This window comes from Pristiophorus japonicus, chromosome 2 (assembly GCF_044704955.1).
Source record: "Pristiophorus japonicus isolate sPriJap1 chromosome 2, sPriJap1.hap1, whole genome shotgun sequence".
Taxonomy (NCBI): Eukaryota; Metazoa; Chordata; class Chondrichthyes; family Pristiophoridae; genus Pristiophorus; species Pristiophorus japonicus.
Window position 1 is genome coordinate 196,368,782 of NC_091978.1, and position 20,160 is coordinate 196,388,941.

The 20,160-nt window shown below is 44.1% G+C and overlaps 1 protein-coding gene across 7 annotated transcripts in view; it reads right to left on the reverse strand.

Annotated features, from left to right (window-relative positions):
- Window positions 1–20,160, reverse strand: part of tbc1d19 (TBC1 domain family, member 19) — a 317,152-nt gene that overhangs the window by 100,983 nt on the left and 196,009 nt on the right. For all 7 annotated transcript variants that reach the window (XM_070870665.1, XM_070870657.1, XM_070870654.1 and 4 more), the window contains 3 exons: window positions 14,674–14,758; window positions 14,281–14,325; window positions 12,983–13,015 (listed from right to left, as the gene is read on the reverse strand). In XM_070870665.1, the coding sequence (XP_070726766.1) occupies window positions 12,983–13,015; window positions 14,281–14,325; window positions 14,674–14,758 (163 nt within the window). The remainder of the gene's footprint in view (window positions 1–12,982; window positions 13,016–14,280; window positions 14,326–14,673; window positions 14,759–20,160) is intronic.

Sequence of the window (20,160 nt, forward strand, 5' to 3'; positions counted from 1 at the left end):
ATTTCTTTGTTCCCCATTATAAATTCACCTGAATCCGACTGCAAAGGACCTACGTTTGTCTTTACTAATCTTTTTCTCTTCACATATTTACAGAAGCTTTTGCAGTCAGTTTTTATGTTTCTTGCAAGCTTCCTCTCGTACTCTATTTTCCCCTTCTTAATTAAACCCTTAGTCCTCCTCTGTTGAATTCTAAATTTCTCCCAGTCCTCAGGTTTGTTGCTTTTTCTAGCCAATTTATATGCCTCTTCCTTGGTTATAACACTATCGTTAATTTCCCTTGTTAGCCATGGTTGAGCCACCTTCCCAGTTTTATTTTTACTCCAGACAGGGATGTACAATTGCTGAAGTTCATCCATGTGATCTTTCAATGTTTGCCATTGCTTATCCACCGTCAACCCTTTAAGTATCCTCTGCCAGTCTATTCTAGCCAATTACATAAGAATTAGAACATAAGAATTTGGAACAGGAGTAGGCCATCTAGCCCCTCGAGCTTGCACCTCATACCTTCGAAGTTACCTTTCCTTAAGTTTGGGACCCTAGTTTCCGAATTAACTTTGTCACTCTCCATCGTAATAAGGAATTCTACCATATTATGGTCACTTTTCCCCAAAGGGCCTCGCACAACAAGATTGCAAATTAGTCCCTTCTCATTACACATCACTCAGTCTAGGATGGCCAGCTCCCTGGTTGGTTCCTCGACATATTGGTCCAGAAAATTATCCCTAATACACTCTAGGAAATCCTTCTCCACCGCATTGCTACCAGTTAGGTTAGCCCAATCTATATGTAGATTAAAGTCGCCCATGATTACTGCTGTACCTTTATTGCACACATCCCTTTTTTCTTGTTTGATGCTATCCCCAACCTCACTACTACTATTTGGTGGTCTATACACAACTCCCACTCGCGTTTTCTGCTCTTTGGAATTCCGCAGCTCCACCCATACTGATTCCATGTCATCTGCATTGATTTCCTCTTTAACCAGCAACGCCACCCCGCCTCCTTTTCCTTTCTGTCTATCCTTCCTAATTGCTGAATACCCTTGCATGTTGAGTTCCCAGCCTTGGTCACCCTGGAGTCATGTCTCCGTGATGCCAATCACATCGTATCCGTTAACTGCTATCTGCGCAGTTAATTCATCCACCTTATTCCGAATACTCCTCGCATTGAGGCACAGAGCCTTCAGGCTTGTCTTTTTAACACACTTTGCCCCTTTTGAATCTTGCTGTAATGTGGCCCTTATTGCTTTTTGCCTTGTGTTTCTCTGCCCTCCACTTTTACTATTCTCCTTTCTATCTTTTGACTCTGCCCCCCTTCTATTTCCCTCCGTCTCCCTGCATAGATTCCCATTCCCCTGTCATATTAGTTTAACTCCTCCCCAACAGCACGAGCAAACACTCCCCCTTGGACATTGGTTCTGATCCTGCCCCGGTGCAGACCGTCCGGTTTGTACTGGTCTCACCTCCCCCAGAACCGGTTCCAATGTCCCAGGAATTTGAATCTGTCCCTTCTGCACCACTCCTCAAGCCACATATTGATCTGAGCTATCTTGCGATTCCTACTCAGACTAGCACGTGGCACTGGTAGCAATCCTGAGATTACTACTTTTGAGGTCCTACTTTTTAATTTAATTCCTAGCTCCCTAAATTCGTCTCGTAAGACCTCATCCCGTTTTTTTACCGATATCGTTGGTCCCTATATGCATCACGACAACTGGCTGTTCACCCTCCCTTTTCAAAATGTCCTGCACCCGCTCCGAGACATCCTTGACCCTTGCACCAGAAGGCAACATACCATCCTGCAGAAATGCCTATCTATTCCCCTTACAATTGAATCCCCTATCACTATCGCTCTCCCACTTTTTTTCCTCCCCTCCTCTGCAGCAGAGCCAGCCATGGTGCCATGAACTTGGCTGCTGCTGCTCTCCCCTGATGAGTCATCCCCCTCAACAGTACCCAAAGCGGTGTATCTGTTCACATCACTCTCAGCATCGTGCATGCTTCAGAGTGAATCCATCCGCAGCTCCAACTCCGCAACGCGGTCCGTCAGGAGCTGGAGGCAGACACACTTCCCGCACACGTAGTCGTTAGGGACACCGGAAGTGTTCCTGACTTCCCACATAGTACAGGAGAAATTTCTTCTCTCAGAGGATTGTAAATCTGTGGAATTCGCTGCCTCAGAGAGCTGTGGAAGCTGGGACATTGAATAAATTTAAGACAGAAATAGACAGTTTCTTAAACGATAAGGGGATAAGGGATTATGGGGAGTGAGCGGGGAAGTGGAGCTGAGTCCATGATCAGATCAGCCATGATCTTATTGAATGGCGGAGCAGGCTCGAGGGGCCGTATGGTCTACTCCTGTTCTTATTTCTTATGTTCTTATGTAAATATAAAATATTGTAATGTATTCTTACCCAACGTCCTGGCACCCCAGCATTCCATTTATTCAAGGAACTATATACATTACTATTCTATGGTCAGTGAGAAATTTCATATATACCCTCCGAAAGAGAAATAAAAATAACACTAAACAGATCACCTGAGGAGTTGGTCATGGTGATTTGGAGGATATGCTGTTTTATCCCATGCAACATACAATGGTTTGGAATTTGCATGTGGATCGCCCCCACCCGATCCTTAGCGGTATTGCGGCAGTTGCGCCTTTTTAACTGCCGGAATAGCGCTGGTGTGCGCTCCCGAGGTTTTCGGGTCGTCTGTCAGCGGCGGCGAAGCGGTGCGGTCGCGGAGTGCAGCGGGCAGCCAAACTGGGACAAAAGTCGGCGATCAGCTTACCTGTATAAAGGAAAGCAGAACCGCTGTATAAAAGGGCGGGAAAAGCTTCTCTGCGCATGCTTGGCCATTCTCCCATGATTTCAGAGTCAAGGGTGACCCCGCACATGCGCAGAGAAGAGGACAGCACTCAACATTTTCAAACTGCAGATGTTAGTGCATGTCAGTGAGAGGAGCTGTGAGGAATTTTTTTTAGGTTTTTTGACGATTCTTTACTATTTTCACAATTATATCATACAGTATTATGAAAGAATATAATTAATAAGTAATAATAATTATAATAAAAAATCTTAAGATAATAAATAAATAATTATTTACACTGAAATATAAATATCCAATGAATGGAGAATCAAGCCATGCAAGTGGAGAGGGAGTTAGATGGGAGAAAAAGGGCCACTTGTTTCTCGGAGGAAGCCCAGGAGTCATTGGTGGACGAAGTGGAATGAGTTAACACAGGGTGGGCAAGGGAAACCGTCACCGTTTGTGTATCAATGGTTATGGCGAGAGATCGCTGAGACGGTGTCCTCCGTCGCGCATATGATGCGGGGGCCAAACCAGTGCCGCAAATGGTGGAATGACATCGTTGGGTCTGCGAGAGTAAGTACTAACTTTTATCATGCATTGACTATTTACTCTTAAGTAGTGACACGTTTTATTATGTTGTAAAGCTTGGTGTTATTTTTATTTCCCATCATCGATCTCATTGTGTTAGTCCTCTGTATTTTATTGTGTTCATCATGCAACATTTGCATGCTAACAAAACTTAAATCATGCAGTCGATGACGAAAAGATTGGAGATGTGTACCAATACATTGTGTATGTATATATGTATGTATGTATGTATGTATGTATGTGTGTGCTCGGTATTAGTAGCTGTCAAATTAGTTCACACATATTTTTTGTCACCTTTGCAGAAAAAAATAGCTGGCAATAGGGCGGAGCTACGCAAAACGGTCAGTGGTCCGCCCAAGACTATTCCTCTCACGGATCTCGAGGAACGTCCTGCAGCCCTCACGGGGGCGGATGAACGCACCGCCACGTGTGTTGGTGCCGAACCTGTTGTCCCGGAGGATAAGGTGATTTTTTTGGTTGATCACACTGTGCCACTTGGAAACCAAACTGTCTGGGACTGAAGTTTTGTTGTCATGTACTTTCTCTATACTTTGCTTATGATACTTTGATGTTATGTTTCTCAGTAAAAAATGTTTGTTCTCCACATAAGCCTGCGCAACGTGAATTGCTTTGATGTTACCTCTGACCTCTCCCCTCCCGTCACCAACCATTAATGTTATGTTTTTACAGTTGCAGAGGTGGAGCCGCCTGCCGCTCCCAGAGAGGAGTCATTGCAAGGGAGACGAAATGAAGAGATGGTGGTGGAGGAGATGGTGCTGGAGGAGCTGCAGGAGAACACTCCTCAAAGCATTGTAACGCTGGTGTTACATGAGGAGGGAGGGGTGGCGGGACTTCAAGTGTCGTTTCTACTTGCGGCCACCGGTTCTTCATTAGAATCCAACTTTCTTGGATTCCAGTCCGAGGAAGCGGGACCAAGCGGACTGCAACAGCACACACCGACCCCCGTGGTGAATCCGTGGCGGCTGATCCGCCAAAGTGGGAATGTTGCATGACAGGCAAATGCTAGCCTGGACATGGTGGCACTGTCCAGGATGAGCATCGACTTGATTCGAGAGCTCCTCCAGTCCACTGCTGGGTTGTCCGAAAACATTGCGGCTTTAGCAGCCCGCCAATCGGAGGACATGACGGAGTTGATTGGCAGTCTGGGTGTTCTCCCTCACTGTGGCAATGGATGGTTGTGGGATATGGCACTGCACTTCAAGGTGCCATACCACCAATGGTGACAGGACATGATCGCTGGGAGGAACCAGTTTCTTCCGACTTTGAAGATGGGTCTTTAGCCACCTTCTTCAGAACTCCCAAACATAGTGCTGCCATTCTCGCACCCCCCCCCTCCTCCCTCAGCAGTCACGCTCGAGGTGCCCTGCTAGTGCAGAACATTCTGGTCCCGACATGGGCAGGTATTGTTAGCGGGAGGAGGAGGAAGGGGTCAGGGCGGGATTGGGGAGGAAAGGCGTTGGGAAAGGTGGCCACAGGTAGAATTGTGGGAGGGTGCAGGGTCTTTTCAGTGGTGTTTATACTATTGTTAATGTTGTTGCTGTTTGTTGTTTATAATGTTTGTTGTCAAAATTTGCATTCATAAAAATTTTTATTTTATTACATTGTTGAAATGTTTAAAAAAAATTACTACTTTTACATAAAATTTCATTCAACTAAACCATTATTGTACTATGTCTCACTCACTTCTGGGAAGGGGAAAATATATCCCATTTGACAACTTTTAGGAAAGACAACTTTAAATGTGTGATTGACGGTGTCCCTTGAAAACTCATACCTTATCTTGGATGACCTAGACTGGGGTTTTCTTGAGTCTTGTGAACATCCATAACTGGGTAAACCACTCACAATGCAACAGCTCTACCAACCTGTGAGCATTCTCACGGGTGTATACATTACAGTTGTGACACCTGCTACAGTTGAATAGCCCCACGACCACACTGTCAAACCAAGTGAAGAATGGTTACTTGGATGTACACCTAGTGAGTGACTCCCTTCTCTCCCCCACCCCACCTCAGGTCTCCTTGTACACCCAGTGACTGACTCCGTTCTCCCCCTCCCCCCTCCTCAGGTCTCCTTGCACACCAAGTGACTGACTCCCATCTCCCTCCTCCCTCCCCTCCGCCCCCCCACCCCCCGTCCTCAGGTCGTTATGTACACACAGTGACTTGGATGAGGCCCCATTGCATGGACACAACCCCTCCGGCCTCTGTGTGAGACGGTGAGCCCCTTTCTCTCTGTGATCCTGTACTGGGAGTTAATTCAGTGTCTGGTGTGTGTCTGAGACAATGAGCCTCTTTGAATGCCCCTTAGAATATGAGAACTTTTTATTACACAATCCAATCATTTGCAAGGCTTTTAGAGGTCACAATCCTTCATAGACTTCCTGATACAATGTTTGCATGTTGGTGAGGTGATGCACCAGTCCACCATAGAGTCCAAGTGTCAATCAGCTAACATAGAATGAATTTATAACAGAAACTCAGCATATGTCAGCCCAAAGCCTACTGAACAAAAGGTTCTCCCAATCACATTCAAATGATACAAAAATTAATTTTCTGCATCGAATCACTTAAGTACAGTAGTGGTGGTCATGTTGTTGAAACCTCATATATGTTAAAATGTACAGCACACATCATTACATTTGCATCAAAAATGGCTTTTATTGATTATCCATGATCTTCTGGGCCAATGTGAAGCTGCAAGCAAAGTGGAGGGAGTCATATTGCTGGGCCCAAGTCAGGTAAGTACTCCAGAAATGGGCGGTATCCAGTGCAGCGTTAACGGGCGGTAGCAGGCCCTAAGAAATGGATTTTAATGGAATTTAGGACTGAGTGAATTTTCCGACTTTTTTGGATCTCCAAAGTGGGTGGGCGGTTTGCAGCAACGCCGGCAGTAATGGTAGGCCCAAATTACCGCCGGCACTAATCGGGAGCGGAAACGGGCGGTAATTTACATTTTTTACCAAAATGGGCGGTAACTGGGCGATTGGAAGGGAAATTCTAGCCCAATATTTTGTCACGGTCACTGATTTACAATGACTAATAAGTTAAATTTGCTTTTTAGTACACATTAGCCAGAAATCATTGCCAAACGGCGTAAATGGGATTTTATAACCTTACCCTTCAGATCGTTTTATTTTTGCGCCGCAAATTGCTGGAAATGCAAATTAATAGTTGTGGGGCGATGCCAATAGAGCATTTGTAACTTCATGAATGTCAGGTCCAATGGTCTATTTTGTTAACCAATTAAATTTAAGGATAGAGAAAGAAAGCGAGCAAATGACAGAGAAGGAAATAAGACACAGAAAGAGAAAAAAGAAGAGGGAAAGAAAGTGAATTGAGAGAAAGATAGAAAGGAAAAGCATGGAAAAAATTTAAATTTTTAAAAAAACCTCTAGGAACCTGCAGGAGTGAGATTTCACAATTTCATTGTTCCCTTTCTAGGTCTCCAAGGTTGAGTGTCATGTCAAGACCATAAAACATATTAACAGGGTCCCTACAACATGAATTACCTGTCCTTATTGAAACATAGAAAATAGGTGTAGGAGTAGGCCATTCGGCCCTTCGAGCCTGCACCGCCATTCAATGAGTTCATGGCTGAACATGCAACTTCAGTACCCCATTCCTGCTTTCTCGCCATACCCCTTGATCCCCCTAGTAGTAAGGACTACATTTAACTCCTTTTTGAATATATTTAGTGAATTGGCCTCAACAACTTTCTGTGGTAGAGAATTCCACAGGTTCACCACTCTCTGGGTGAAGAAGTTTCTCCTCATCTCGGTCCTAAATGGCTTACCCCTTATCCTTAGACTGTGACCCCTGGTTATGGACTTCCCCAACATTGGGAACATTCTTCCTGTATCTAACCTGTCTAAACCCGTCAGAATTTTAAACATTTCTATGAGATCCCCTCTCATTCTTCTGAACTCCAGTGAATACAAGCCCAGTTGATCCAGTCTTTCTTGATATGTCAGTCCCGCCATCCCGGGAATCAACCTGGTGAACCTTCGCTGCAATCCCTCAATAGCAAGAATGTCCTTCCTCAAGTTAGGAGACCAAAACTGTACACAATACTCCAGGTGTGGCTGCGGCAAGATTAATTAAGATAATAATTGAGAAGGTTATAGGTATGACAAAGACCAGGGTAATAGATTGGAGAAAAGCAGATTTTGAGGGGCTAAGAATAACACTTGAGAAAATAAAATGTACAACAATATTGGCAAACAATGAAGTTGAACAGCAATGGGAAACATTTAAAACAGTGTTCAATAGAGTCCAGGAAAACTATATTCCGCTAATAAACAAGAACAATCTAAACACTAATGAGATACCATGGATGAATAAAGCCATAAGGGAAAAATTGAGGGTAAGGAGAGAGGCATACATGAAGTACATGGACAGCAGGGGAGAACATGATAAGGGAGAATATGAAGGGATTAGGAGAGAAAAGTCAAAAAAATAATTAAGAAGGCAAAGAGGAACTATGAAATTAAATAATCAAGGAACATAAAACAAAATAGTAAAATATTTTACAAGCACAAAATTAAAAAAAGGAAGGTTGGAATGGGAATAGGGCCACTAAGGGATGGAAAGGATAATACCACATGCAGCAATAGAGATGGCAGAGGTATTAAATAATTACTTTACTTCAGTATTTACTCGGGAGATCGAACAGGTGGAGTGACATTGAATGATGAGATTAGTAATGAGTTAAGTGCATTTAAAATAAAAAGAGGGGATATACTAAATAAACTAATGAAATCCCAGGTCCAGATGGATTACATCCACGCATTTTTTTAAAAATCTAGGGAAGGGAAAACAGAGGCTTTACAACACATATTTAGTAATTCTTTAGAAAAAGGTGTAGTGCCAGACAGCTGGCGTATAGTTAACATAATACCTATATTTAAGAAGGGAGATAGAGCATGTCCAGGGAACTATAGGCCATTGGTAGTAGGAAAAATAATGGAATCCCTACTGAAGGAGAAAATAAAACATTCAGAAATGAAAAATAAAGTAATAAATAATCAGCATGGATTTCAAAAGGGAAACCTAATTGAATTTTTTGAAGAGGTAACAGAGAAAGTAGACAAGGGTAATGCAGTAGATGTAATTTATCTAGATTTTCAAAAGGCCTTTGATAAGGTATCACATAATAGACGAATGAATAAGGTCACTAATGTGGAATCAGGGTGGGGTAGAGGAGCAAAAGGATCTCTGAATACAAATGCACAAATCACTAAAAGTATTGACACAGACTACCAACAAGGCCATAAAAAAGTAAACCAAGCATTAAGGTTTACTTCTAGAGGGATAGCATTTAAAAGTAGTGAAGTTATGCTAAACTTGTATCGAACCTTCGTTAGACCACATTTGGAGTAGTGTATGCAATTGTGGTCGCCATATTATAAAAGAGGATATAGAGACACAGTAGAGGGTGCAGAGAAGATTTACAGGGATGATATCAGAAATGCAAGGGTATACATATCAGGAAAGGATGAACAGACTGGGTCTCTTTTCTCTTGAAAAGAGAAGGCTGAGGGGTGACCTAATAGAGGTCATTAAAATCAAGAAAGGTTTTGATAGAGCAGATACAGAGAGAATGTTTCCATTTGTGAGGAAGAGCATAACTAGAGGCCATCAATATTCGACAGTCATCACAAAATCAAATAGAGAATTGAGAAGAAACTGTTTTACCCAGAGTGGAAAGAATGTGGAACTTGCTACCACAGAGATTGGTTGAAGCGAATAATATAGATGCATTTAAGGGGCGGATAGATAAGCATATCAGGGAGAAGGGAATAGAGGGTTGTGCTGATAGGGTTAAACGAGAAAAGACCGAAGGAGGCTCAAATGGAGCATAAACACCGGATTAGACTGGTTGGGCTGAATAGCCTGTCTCTGTGCCGTATATTCTATGTAACCCCATGTAATTCATATTAATGGCGTAAATTCAGCAATTTCATGGCGCACAATGGGGAGGCTCACGACAAGATAGCCTCGCCAAACTGAAAAATTACCAGCAAATTATCCAACAATCTATATGGAATCGGAAGAAGTTATCTCTCTTCTTCGCTACAAATTGCTGGGGTTTTTATACACACTAATAATGGCGGGTGCTGTGAACATGACATTATTTTTCCAGCAATTTCTGGGCCATTATTCTGGGAGCGGAATTGGTATTTTCAGGTCAAATTCCATAATTATGTGTCATCATCATCATCGTAGGCAGTCCCTCGGAATCGAGGAAGACTTGCTTCCACTCCTAAAAATGAGTCCTTAGGTGGCTGAACAGTCCAATACGAGAATCACAATCCCTGTCACAAGTGGGACAGATAGTTGAGGGAAAGGGTGGGTGGGATTGGTTTGCCGCACGCTCTTTCCGCTGCCTGCGCTTGATTTCTGCATACTCTCGGCGATGAGACTCGAGGTGCTCACCGTACTCCTGGATGCACTTCCTCCACTTAGGGCAGTCTTTGGTCTTATGTGTATATTTATGTGGAAGGTACAAATTGTGAACTTGCATACAACCACACTTTCTAACTCTCAATTGCTCAGCCTTAGCAATCTATTAGAGCCCCTGTTGCTGTTGATTTTATCAACCATCCCTTCACCTCTGCTTTTAATGACCTTGAACACAGCAAAACGGTCACTCTCCCGACTGAATGGCTCCCATCTCCGTTCCCACAAATCACAGGGATTAAGCTGGAGCGAAGCTGGTGTTCAACAGGTTTAGCCATTCATTGGCAGATATGGCTTTGCCACATCGACTGTGCTTAGCTCCCTGCTGCAAAAACAATCCATTATTTTAGGATTACCCTCTTATTTGGCACTGTCCCCTCTCTTTCAAATCTACCCCTCCTCAAAAAACCTACCCTTAACCCCTCTCTCCTTATTAACTATCATTCCATCTCCAACCTTCTTTTCTTATCCAAGCTCCTTGAATATGTTGTGCCTCCCAATTCTATGCTTATCTTTCCTGCAACTCTGTCGTAATCCCTCCAATCAGATTTCCACCCCTCCCACAGCACCAAAATGGTCCTGGCCAAAGTGATGAGTGCGAATTTCTGCGACTGTGACCATGGTGCATTCTCTCTACTTATTCTTCTTGATCTCTCTGCAGCCTTCAATATTATTGACAGCATCATCCTCCTTCAATGCCTTCCTCTGTTGTCGATCTGGGTGGGGCGACACTTACCTGGTTTCCACTCTTATCTATCTATTCGCAACTAGAGCATCTCTAGCAATAGCTTTTCTTCTCACTCAACCCACCGAAGATCCATCCTCAGCTCCCTCTTTTCCACATCTGTATGCTTTCCCTTGGGGTCATCCTCATTTAAGACGCTCCTTAAAACCTATCTCTTTGACCAAGCTTTTGGTCATCTGGCCTAATATCTCTATGTGACTTGGTGTCAAATTTAGTTGTACAACGCTCCTGTGAAGTGCCTTGGGACGTTTCACTATGTTAAAGTCACTATATAATTATAAGTTGTTGTTGTCATTGTCCAGACATTGGGTCAGCATCCAGATGTATTTCAATTAAAAACCCACCTCTCTACCATCTCTCTTGATTTCTCATCATTTCTGTGCTGTCAAACTGCGAATCTAAAATGTAGTCTTGGATGGGCCCCAATTATCTTCAGCTAAACTATAGGAAGACTGAAACCATCGGCTTTGGCCTCCACCACAAACTTGTTGCCTTGCCATTAATCCATCAATCTCCCTGGTAACCGTCTCAAGCTGAACCGAAGTATTCACAATTTTGCATTCCTGTTCAACCTCAAGTGTCCATCTGCATTTCAATGGCCACCTCGATGAAAGCATCACGTGTGCTCCCTGGATAGCATGCATTCACTGTAAGGACGCACTGCATGTGGTTGCAGACCAACTGTATGTTTAAGGAGTGGCATCCGTTTCAGTTTCTGAAGACCTCTGCATTGTGCAATGGTGCTCACAAGGCAACGTGTGTGCAGCCAATTAAAAACCCACCTCTCTACCATCTCAATTTGAACCTTGGGCGTTTCTTGGGACGGTCGTTAAATGAGTCGTTAGGGCCTAATGTTCCATCCGGGGTGCGAGCGCAACCTTGCACGATGATTGACTTCATAATCACGCTGAAAATGGAGGGCTGGGCGATAAGTTTCTGCGTGGTGCAAACCATTAGCCGAATCTTCCGGCCGGGCGCTAAATTCTGGACGCCCGGCATCACGCCCAGAAACAGCATTTAACGCCCCGCCGGGACACTAAATGAGGGACGAAACAGCCGAAAATCCAGCCCCTTGTGTTTACAATCCTCCATGGTCTCGCTCCTCCCTATTCTGTAATTTCCTCAAGGCTTACAACCTCCTAACCCACCCACCAACTGTCCGTTCTTGATTCTAGCCTTTTGTGCATTCTCCTCTTTCTTCACTTAACAAATGGTAGTCAGTCACTAAGGTCTCTCATGCTCTGAAATTTTATCCCCAAATCTGCGTTTCCTTTTCTGTCTCCTCCTTTAAAAGTCTGTAATGCCGGCCATTCCAAAATCTCCCTCTTTCTGGTTAGGTGTTGTTTTTTCCCAACGCTTCCATGAAGCATCTTGCAATATTTTCTACATTGAGGAAGTGAATGCTGTTGTTGCTGAGGATTCAAATCAAACTGAAACTAGGAGTCAGTAAAGCTGGAGCAAAATATCATCTGATTTGAAGTGTGAACAATTTAAAAGGGTCAATCTTTGTAATGGAAGAGGGTTAGACATTCATTCTTAGGGTGTGAAAGGGATTACCTAATTGTATGTGGAGCTTTATCATTGTGTCATATTAGCTTTCCATATTTGAGCAGTGATGATACCCCTTTATTGCCCTACCCGGAATCATAAAATCACAGAAGTTGATAGCACAGGAGCCCATTCATTGAGTTTGTTTTGTTTCTTTGCTGGAGCAATCCAAATCTAATCCTACTGTCTTGTGTTCTCCCCACAGCCATATATTTTCATCTGCTTCACATACTTATCTTATTTTATCTTAAAAGATGCAATGGTCCCTACCTGTGGCAAAGTATTATGTGTTCCGGCAACCCTCTGAAAACATTTCTCCTGACCTTGCTCCTCACTCTCAATGACAATTTTAAATTGATGACCCCCAACCAGAGAAAGTAATTTGTTATTCCTTCTGAATGAATGCTTGCTTTAATTAGGAAGCTGGCCTGCTAAATGAAAACCCAGCATTTTCTGTGCTTAACAAATTTGAAAAAAACAACTTTGATTTGAGGTACTTTTTCCCATTTCAAAGGCTATAAATGATGAAAATTGATCACAATAAACATGGACATGTAACATTAGGCCACTCCTACAGAGCACTGATTGTTAAAATAGCAATTATAGGTGGTCACTTAACAAAAATACAATAAGTAGAGAAATTGAGACAATGGATGAAGTGCAGAAGCTGAGCTTATAGCATATTGAGGAAAGGGGTACGATGAATCTTGAACACTGTTCGATTGCAAATAATCAAACAGTGTGGTAAACATCTAGTCTAACCTCTACTGACTTTTAAAAATGTTTAGTGGAAAAACATTACTTACCGTACATTGCAAATCCATGGAATGGAATTACCCCTGTGCAGAACAAGTATATTCGGTTTAATGTGACCAACATTGGATCTTTGTTTCATAATGGTTTTTTGGCTATCAAGTTACTTATTAAACACAAGGAGTGAGTATATTGGCAATAACTGTCATTTTCAGTTTAGATATATCGGTAATAAAGAATTAGCAAATAATTGCCTTAGTATATCCCAACCATTATAAGCAGTGACTAGTAGTTATCAATTTATATATTGAATTTCTCAACATTAATATCTAAATAAATAAATAAGGATAAGGGGTAAGCCATTTAGGACCAAGATGAGAAGATTTTTTTATGTTTCAATGGCCCCAAGTTTCCACATGATTTGCTCCTGATTTTTAGGAGCAACTGGTGGAGAACGGAGTATCTTAGAAATCGCAATTCTCCACATTTAGTTTGCTCCAGTTCTAGTCAGGTAGAACAGTTTCACTTTGGAACAGAATTTTTTTTTCAAAAGGGGGCATGTCCAGCCACTGACGCCTGATTTGAAAGTTTCCACAGTGAAAATGTACTCCAAACTAACTTAGAATGGAGCAAGTGAAGATTTTTGTAGGCCTGAAAAAACCTTGTCTACACATTAAAAAATCAGGCGCAGGTTACAAATTAGGCGTCCGGAACGAGGTGGGGGCGAGGGGGGGGAAGGGAAGTCATTACATTCTACAATAAATCCTTAGTTATACTTATACAAATAATTCCAACCTGCCGTCGGTCGGGCCCGTCGGGAAACGGCTGCCTCAACTTCTGAGGCTTCCTGCTGCTGCAAGAAGCCTCAGTGCTGATCATGGAAGGGCAATGTGGTTTTATTAAAAAAATGTTAAAAATTGAACAGCTACAAAGAACTACAAAAATGGCCGAGTGCCAATGTTTCCTTCACACTGTGCATGCGCGAACGCTCCAACGCGCACACGCAGGGTTGCCGGCACGAAAAAAACTAATTTAAATGGTACCCGCCCCCTCCTACTTACAAAATCGGCGCGAGTGGTAGGCTCCGCCCTCTGGGCGCCGCGCCAGGCAGACATCGAGCTGCAAAGCGCTCGAGAATAGCGCGTTTTTTTTCAGGCGCCCTTTTCGGCGCGAAAAACAGGCGCCCAGCTCGGAGGGGCGCCTGTTTTGCTGCGTGTGGAAACTTGGGGCCTATGTTTTTAAAGAAAAACACACATGAAACTAAAAGAAAAATGGGAGACTCCAAAACCCACATATTGTAATCAGTAAATATTACATCTGCCATTCAAGGAAACCATTCCATCACACTTACCATTTGGAGGGTACACAACAGCATAATCCTCTAATGCAAGTTTCCCTATCAGAAAGCACAAGTGCAAGGATGTGAATAAATTATGCTTTTCTGTTACATCATAATATTCTTAGTTATAGTCCTTAGCCAGTCACAAATAACAATCTTTTTGACGATGTAAAAATTAAGCCAATTTCTTATACAAACATTAATAGGATTGTGACAGATCCTGATTATAGGAGATTCTTTGGTATATAGATAGCAACTAAAATATGCCGAGTAAGACACTTCCTTTTGAAATCTAATTGAAAGTTCTAATATATAAACTGGAACATAGGACTGATGCAAGTCTTGCTAAGGTTTTCAGTGGATATACATGTGATGCTGAATACAATGACAAGCAGATTATCTTACCTCTGATATATGACTTGGGGGGAGAAGCACTGCTGTAGCTGAAATGATCAAGAACTAGTGTGTCTCGAGAAAAGCATAGCAGCACCTAGGAATCAACAGGGGAACATGTAAGCCTTAAATGTTAAATGATAGTAAACTACATGGGTAGAAATACTGATTTCTTACTGGAGGGGAGGAAAAGATTATCTACCTTCAATGTAATTGTCTTCATTCATTGAATGTAATTTATTACTACATATCCTGGAAAAGTTCTGTTGTGTTCATAATAAAGCAATGTAACTGAGTACTGCAGACATGAGTAAGTGTGACCTTAGCTCCTTTATTCGAACTCCAGAGTGCTGGTACAGCATGGGAGGCCTGCTTATATACAGTGCTCCCAAGGGATGCTGGGATCCCTTGGGACTCCAACAGGTATGCCCTCTGGTGGTGGTATGATACAGGTTGCAAAGTATTGCATACATAACATCACTCCCTCCCAAAGTTAATAGTACACTTATTTACAGGGTGAGATGATCTGTGGCTTTTCGCTCCCTTGTTGATTGTCTCGGTACAAATGCAGGTGTGGGTGAGTTGGTTGGTTTTTGCTGGGCTGCTGGCCTTGCTGAGCTGCTGGGATGATGAGTTCAGCTTCGTGGTCAACCGTGATGTCGGTTGCCACTTGTGTGTGTGTTGGAGGGTCGAAATTGGTGGTGTCCTCTTCGGGTTGCTCATGGCTGTCTATGAATCGCAGTTTGGTTTGGTCCAAATGCTTTCTGCAAGTTAGTCCATTAGCAAGTTTGACCTGAAACGCCCTACTCCCTTCTTTGGCTATGACAGTGCCAGCAAGACATTTGGGACCATGTCCATAGTTGAGTACAAATACAGGGTCATTGACTTCAATATCGCGTGACAAGTTTGCGTGACTATGGTACATGCCTTGTGGATGCCGCCTGTCCTCGACATAATCATGGAGATCAGGATGGACAAGAGAGCCTTGTTTTGAGCGCCCTTTTCATGAGCAGCTCGGCTGGGGGAACCCAGGTGAGCGAATGGGATCTGGTGCTGTAGCTGAGCAGGGGCATGTGGGTCTGCAGGGAGCCTTCCGACACACGTTTCAAGCTTTGCTTGATGGCTTGGACTGCCCGTTCTGCCTGGCCGTTGGATGCGGGCTTGAACGGGGCAGATGTGACGTGCTTGATCCCATTGCGGGTCATGAATTCCTTGAATTCAGCACTGGTGAAGCACGGCCCATTGTCGCTGACAAGGACATCAGGTAGGCCATGCGTGGCGAACATGGTTCGTAGGCTTTCAATGCTGGCTGTGGACGTGCTTACAAACATTATTACACACTCAATCCATTTTAAATAAGCATCCACAACAACCAAAAACATTTTGCCTAGAAATGGGCCCGCAAAGTCAACGTGGATCCTCGACCACGGTTTAGAAGGTCATGACCACAAACTTAGCAGTGCCTCCCTGGGTACATTGCTGAGTTGAGAGCAAGTATTGCATTGGCGCACGCAAGACTCCAAATCTGAGTCAATGCTGGGCCACCACACATGGGATCTGGCTATAGCTTTCATCATTACTATGCCTGGGTGGGTACTGTGTAGGTCGCGTATGAACGTTTCCCTGCCTTTCTTCGGCAAAACCACGTGATTGCCCCACTAAAGACAATCCGCCTGTATGGACATTTCATCTTTGCGCCGCTGGAACGGCTTGATCTCTTCATACATCTCCGCTGGGACGCTGGAACAGCTCCCACGGAGGAAACAGTTTTTTTTACAAGGGACAGTAAAGGATCCTGGCTGGTCCCAGTCCTGATCTGGCGGGCCGTAACGGGTGACTTTTCATTCTCAAACGCATCCATCACCAAGAGCAAGTCTGCAGGCTGTGCCATTTCCACCCCGGTGGTGGGCAATGGTAACCGACTGAGAGCATCAGCGCAGTTCTCTGTGCTTGGTCTGTGGCGAATTACATAGTTATATGCAGACAGCGTAAGCGCCCATCTTTGGACGCGGGCAGAGACATTGGTATTAATCCCTTTGCTCTCTGAGAATAGCAATATGAGTGGCTTATGGTTGGTTTCTAGCTCAAACTTGAGACCAAACAGATACTGGTGCATTTTTTTCACCCTGCAAACGCATGTCAGAGCTTCTTTTTCAATCATGCTGGAGGCCCTTTCAGCCTTGGACAAACTCCTGAACGCATAGGCGACCGGTTGCAATGTTCCCGATTCGTTAGCTTGTTGTAACACACACCCGACCGCGTACAACGATGTATCGCAAGCTAGCACTAAACGTTTACATGGGTTATACAGAACAAGCAGTTTGTTGGAACATAACAGATTTCTGGCTTTCTCAAAAGCAGTCTCTTGTGATTTTCCCTATACCCAGTCATCTCGCTTGCGTAGCAGCACATGCAGGGGTTCTGGCAAGGTGCTTAACCCAGGTAGGAAATTAGCAAAATAGTTGGAGTCCCAGGACCGCAGCTCTGTGGGCTCAGCACGTTCTTGATGGCCACTGTCTTGGCATTGGTGGGTCTGATGCCGTCTGCCGTGATTCTTCTCCCTAAGAACCTGACCTCTGGCGCCAGGGAAATACACTTCGAGCGTTTCAACCTGAGTCCCACACGATCTAGCTGACTTAGAACTTCTTCCAGGTTCTTCAAGTGTTCGATGGTGTCCCGACCTGGGACCAGTATGTCGTCCTGGAAAACCATGGTGCGTGGAACCGACTTTAGCAGGCTCTCCATGTTCCTTTGAAAAATTGCCGCGGCTGATCAAATCCCAAACGGGCATCTATTGTAGATGAACAGACCTCTGTACATGTTGATGCAGGTGAGGTCTTTCGAAGATTCCGCCAGCTCCTGCGTCATGTAGGCCGAGGTCAGGTCCAACTTGGTGAACGTCTTTCCTCCAGCTAGGGTCGCAAATAGATCATCTACCTTGGGTAGCGGGTACTGGTCCCGTAGCGAAAAACGGTTAATCGTTACTTTATAGTCCCCACAAATTCTGACCGTGCCATCGCCTTTGAGAACCGGAACAATCGGACTGGCCCACTCGTTGAACTCCACCAGCGCGATAATGCCTTCTTGCTGCAGCCTGTCCAGCTCAATTTCCACTTTCTCTCGCATCATATATGGCACTGTCCGTGCCTTGTAGTCGATGGGTCGTGTACCAGGAACCAAGTGGATCTGCACCTTCGCCCCCGAGAAACTTCTGATGCCTGGCTCAAACAACGACGGGAACTTGCTCAGAACCTGGGCAGATGAGGCATCATCGACGGACGAGAGCGTCGGATGTCGTCCCAGTTCCAGCGGATTTTTCCCAGCCAGCTTCTGACGAACAGTGTGGGGCCATCTCCTGGTACAATCCATAGTGGGAGTTCGTGCACTGCTCCATCATAGGAGATTTTACTGCTGCACTGCCAATAACAGGGATCTGCTCTTTAATGTAAGTTCTTAGCTTGGTATGAATGGGGCTAAGCTTGGGCCTGTGTGCCTTGTTACACCACAGCCTGTCGAAGGCTTTTTTGCTCATGATAGACTGACTCGCACCTGTGTCCAGTTCCATGGATACTGGAATTCTGTCCAGTTCAACTTTTAGCATCATCGGTGGACATTTTGTGGTGAAGGTGTGTATCCCGTACACTTCTGCCTACTCGGTTCGAGTTTCTAGTTCAGCCTGATCCGCCATGGATTGATCCTCCTCTGCAACGTGGTGGTTTGCAGGGTTTGCAGCTCGTCTGCACATTCGCTGCAGGTGTCTCATTGTTCCACAGCCTTTGCACACATTGTTTGAAACGGCATTGATGAGCTCGATGATCACCTCCGCAGCGCCAACAAGGTGTTAACTGCCTTGCATTAACGTTTGATGGCAGACTTTGGGTCATCTGAGGTTGTGCAGCTGCAGGCATTCCTGCCTGAAAACGATGTTACTTTGTGTACAGTACTTGCCGAAACGTCTTTATGCTGCGAAATTTGTTTGGTGTTATCACTGGTGGACATAAATGCTTGGGCTATCGTTATGGCTTTGCTCTGGTTCGATGTTTCAACAGTCAATAGTTTGCGAAGGATAACCTCATGACCAGTGCCAAACACAAAGAGCTCTCTTAGCATTTGCTCAAGGAATCCATCGAATTCGCAATGTCCTGCAAGGCGCCTTAGTTCGGCAATGTAGCTCGCCACTTCCTGGCCTTCAGACCGTTGGCATGTGTAAAATTAATACCTTGCCATCAGAATGCTTTCCTTCGGATTTAGGTGCTCCCGGACCAACATTTACAGTTCTTCATACGATTTCGTTGTTGGCTTCACCGGAGCTAGAAGATTCTTCATGAGGCCATAGGTTGTTGCCCCACAGACAGTTAGGAGAATCGCCCTTTGTTTGGCAGCGTTCTCATCTCCTTCCAGCTCGTTGGCCACGAAATATTGGTCGAGTCGCTCCACGAAGGTCTTCCAATCGTCCCCTTCTGAGAATTTCTCCAGGATACCAACAGTTCACTGCATTTTTGTGTGATTGTTCGTTATCTCGTCGCCAGTTGTTGTGTTCATAATAAAGCACTGTAACTGAGTACTATAGACATGAGTAAGTGTGACCTTAGCTCCTTTATTCAAACTCCAAAGTGATGGTACAGCATGGGAGGTCTGCTTATATACAGTGCTCCCAAGGGATGCTGGGATCCCTTGGGACTCCAACAGGTATACCCTCGTGGCGGTATGATACAGGTTGCAAAGGGTTGCATACATAACAAGTTCTACTTAACTCAGAGAATGCAAGTGTTTCTCTCTCTGGAATCTCCAAATAATTGGAGGACTATCACCTCTACTCATGCAGGAGCAATTTCCAGATCTGGTAAATTGGAGGTCTTTCGATAGGTGGCTCAGCTAAGAGGCAGAGATTCATTTTGTGCTGTTAGCATAATCACTACGGCCACAAATTATGATATTCCAACAGTTTTTCTTCATTAACGTCACTTGTTCAGATGGGGCCTCAGGACATAAGTTGGACTAAGACAGAGGACATTCCTGTGCCCTGCTTTTCTGAATAGGAATCTTGTGTTACTGGGTTCTACCCCAATTCCAGTCTCAACCTGCTGGGAATTCCTTGCAGATACAACACCATCCCCAAAGAAATTCAGAGCCAAGATGTACAACTGTAGGTACACTTATTCTCACAAAAACCTCCAGCTATGCAGCTTACTCTTCTACTTACACAGGCAGGAGCCCTCCAGCTCCGACTTTATTGTACCTCTTGCATCAGGACCTCTAAGAGTCACTATCAGAAGAAGAAGTTTTCCTCACATTTCTGCTTCCAGATATTATTTCATCCAATACATTTAATAAAGTTAGTTATTTAGCCAAAAAAAAGATCTCTCCCTTCTAATTATAGGCAGTTCTTATTGTTTAAGAACTACTGCCATTCTGTATTTCACATTCCCTGTCTGATCAAGTGCCTTGCACAAGGAGTATATTAAAATCAGTAGGAAGGACTAACCTCGCAAGATATGA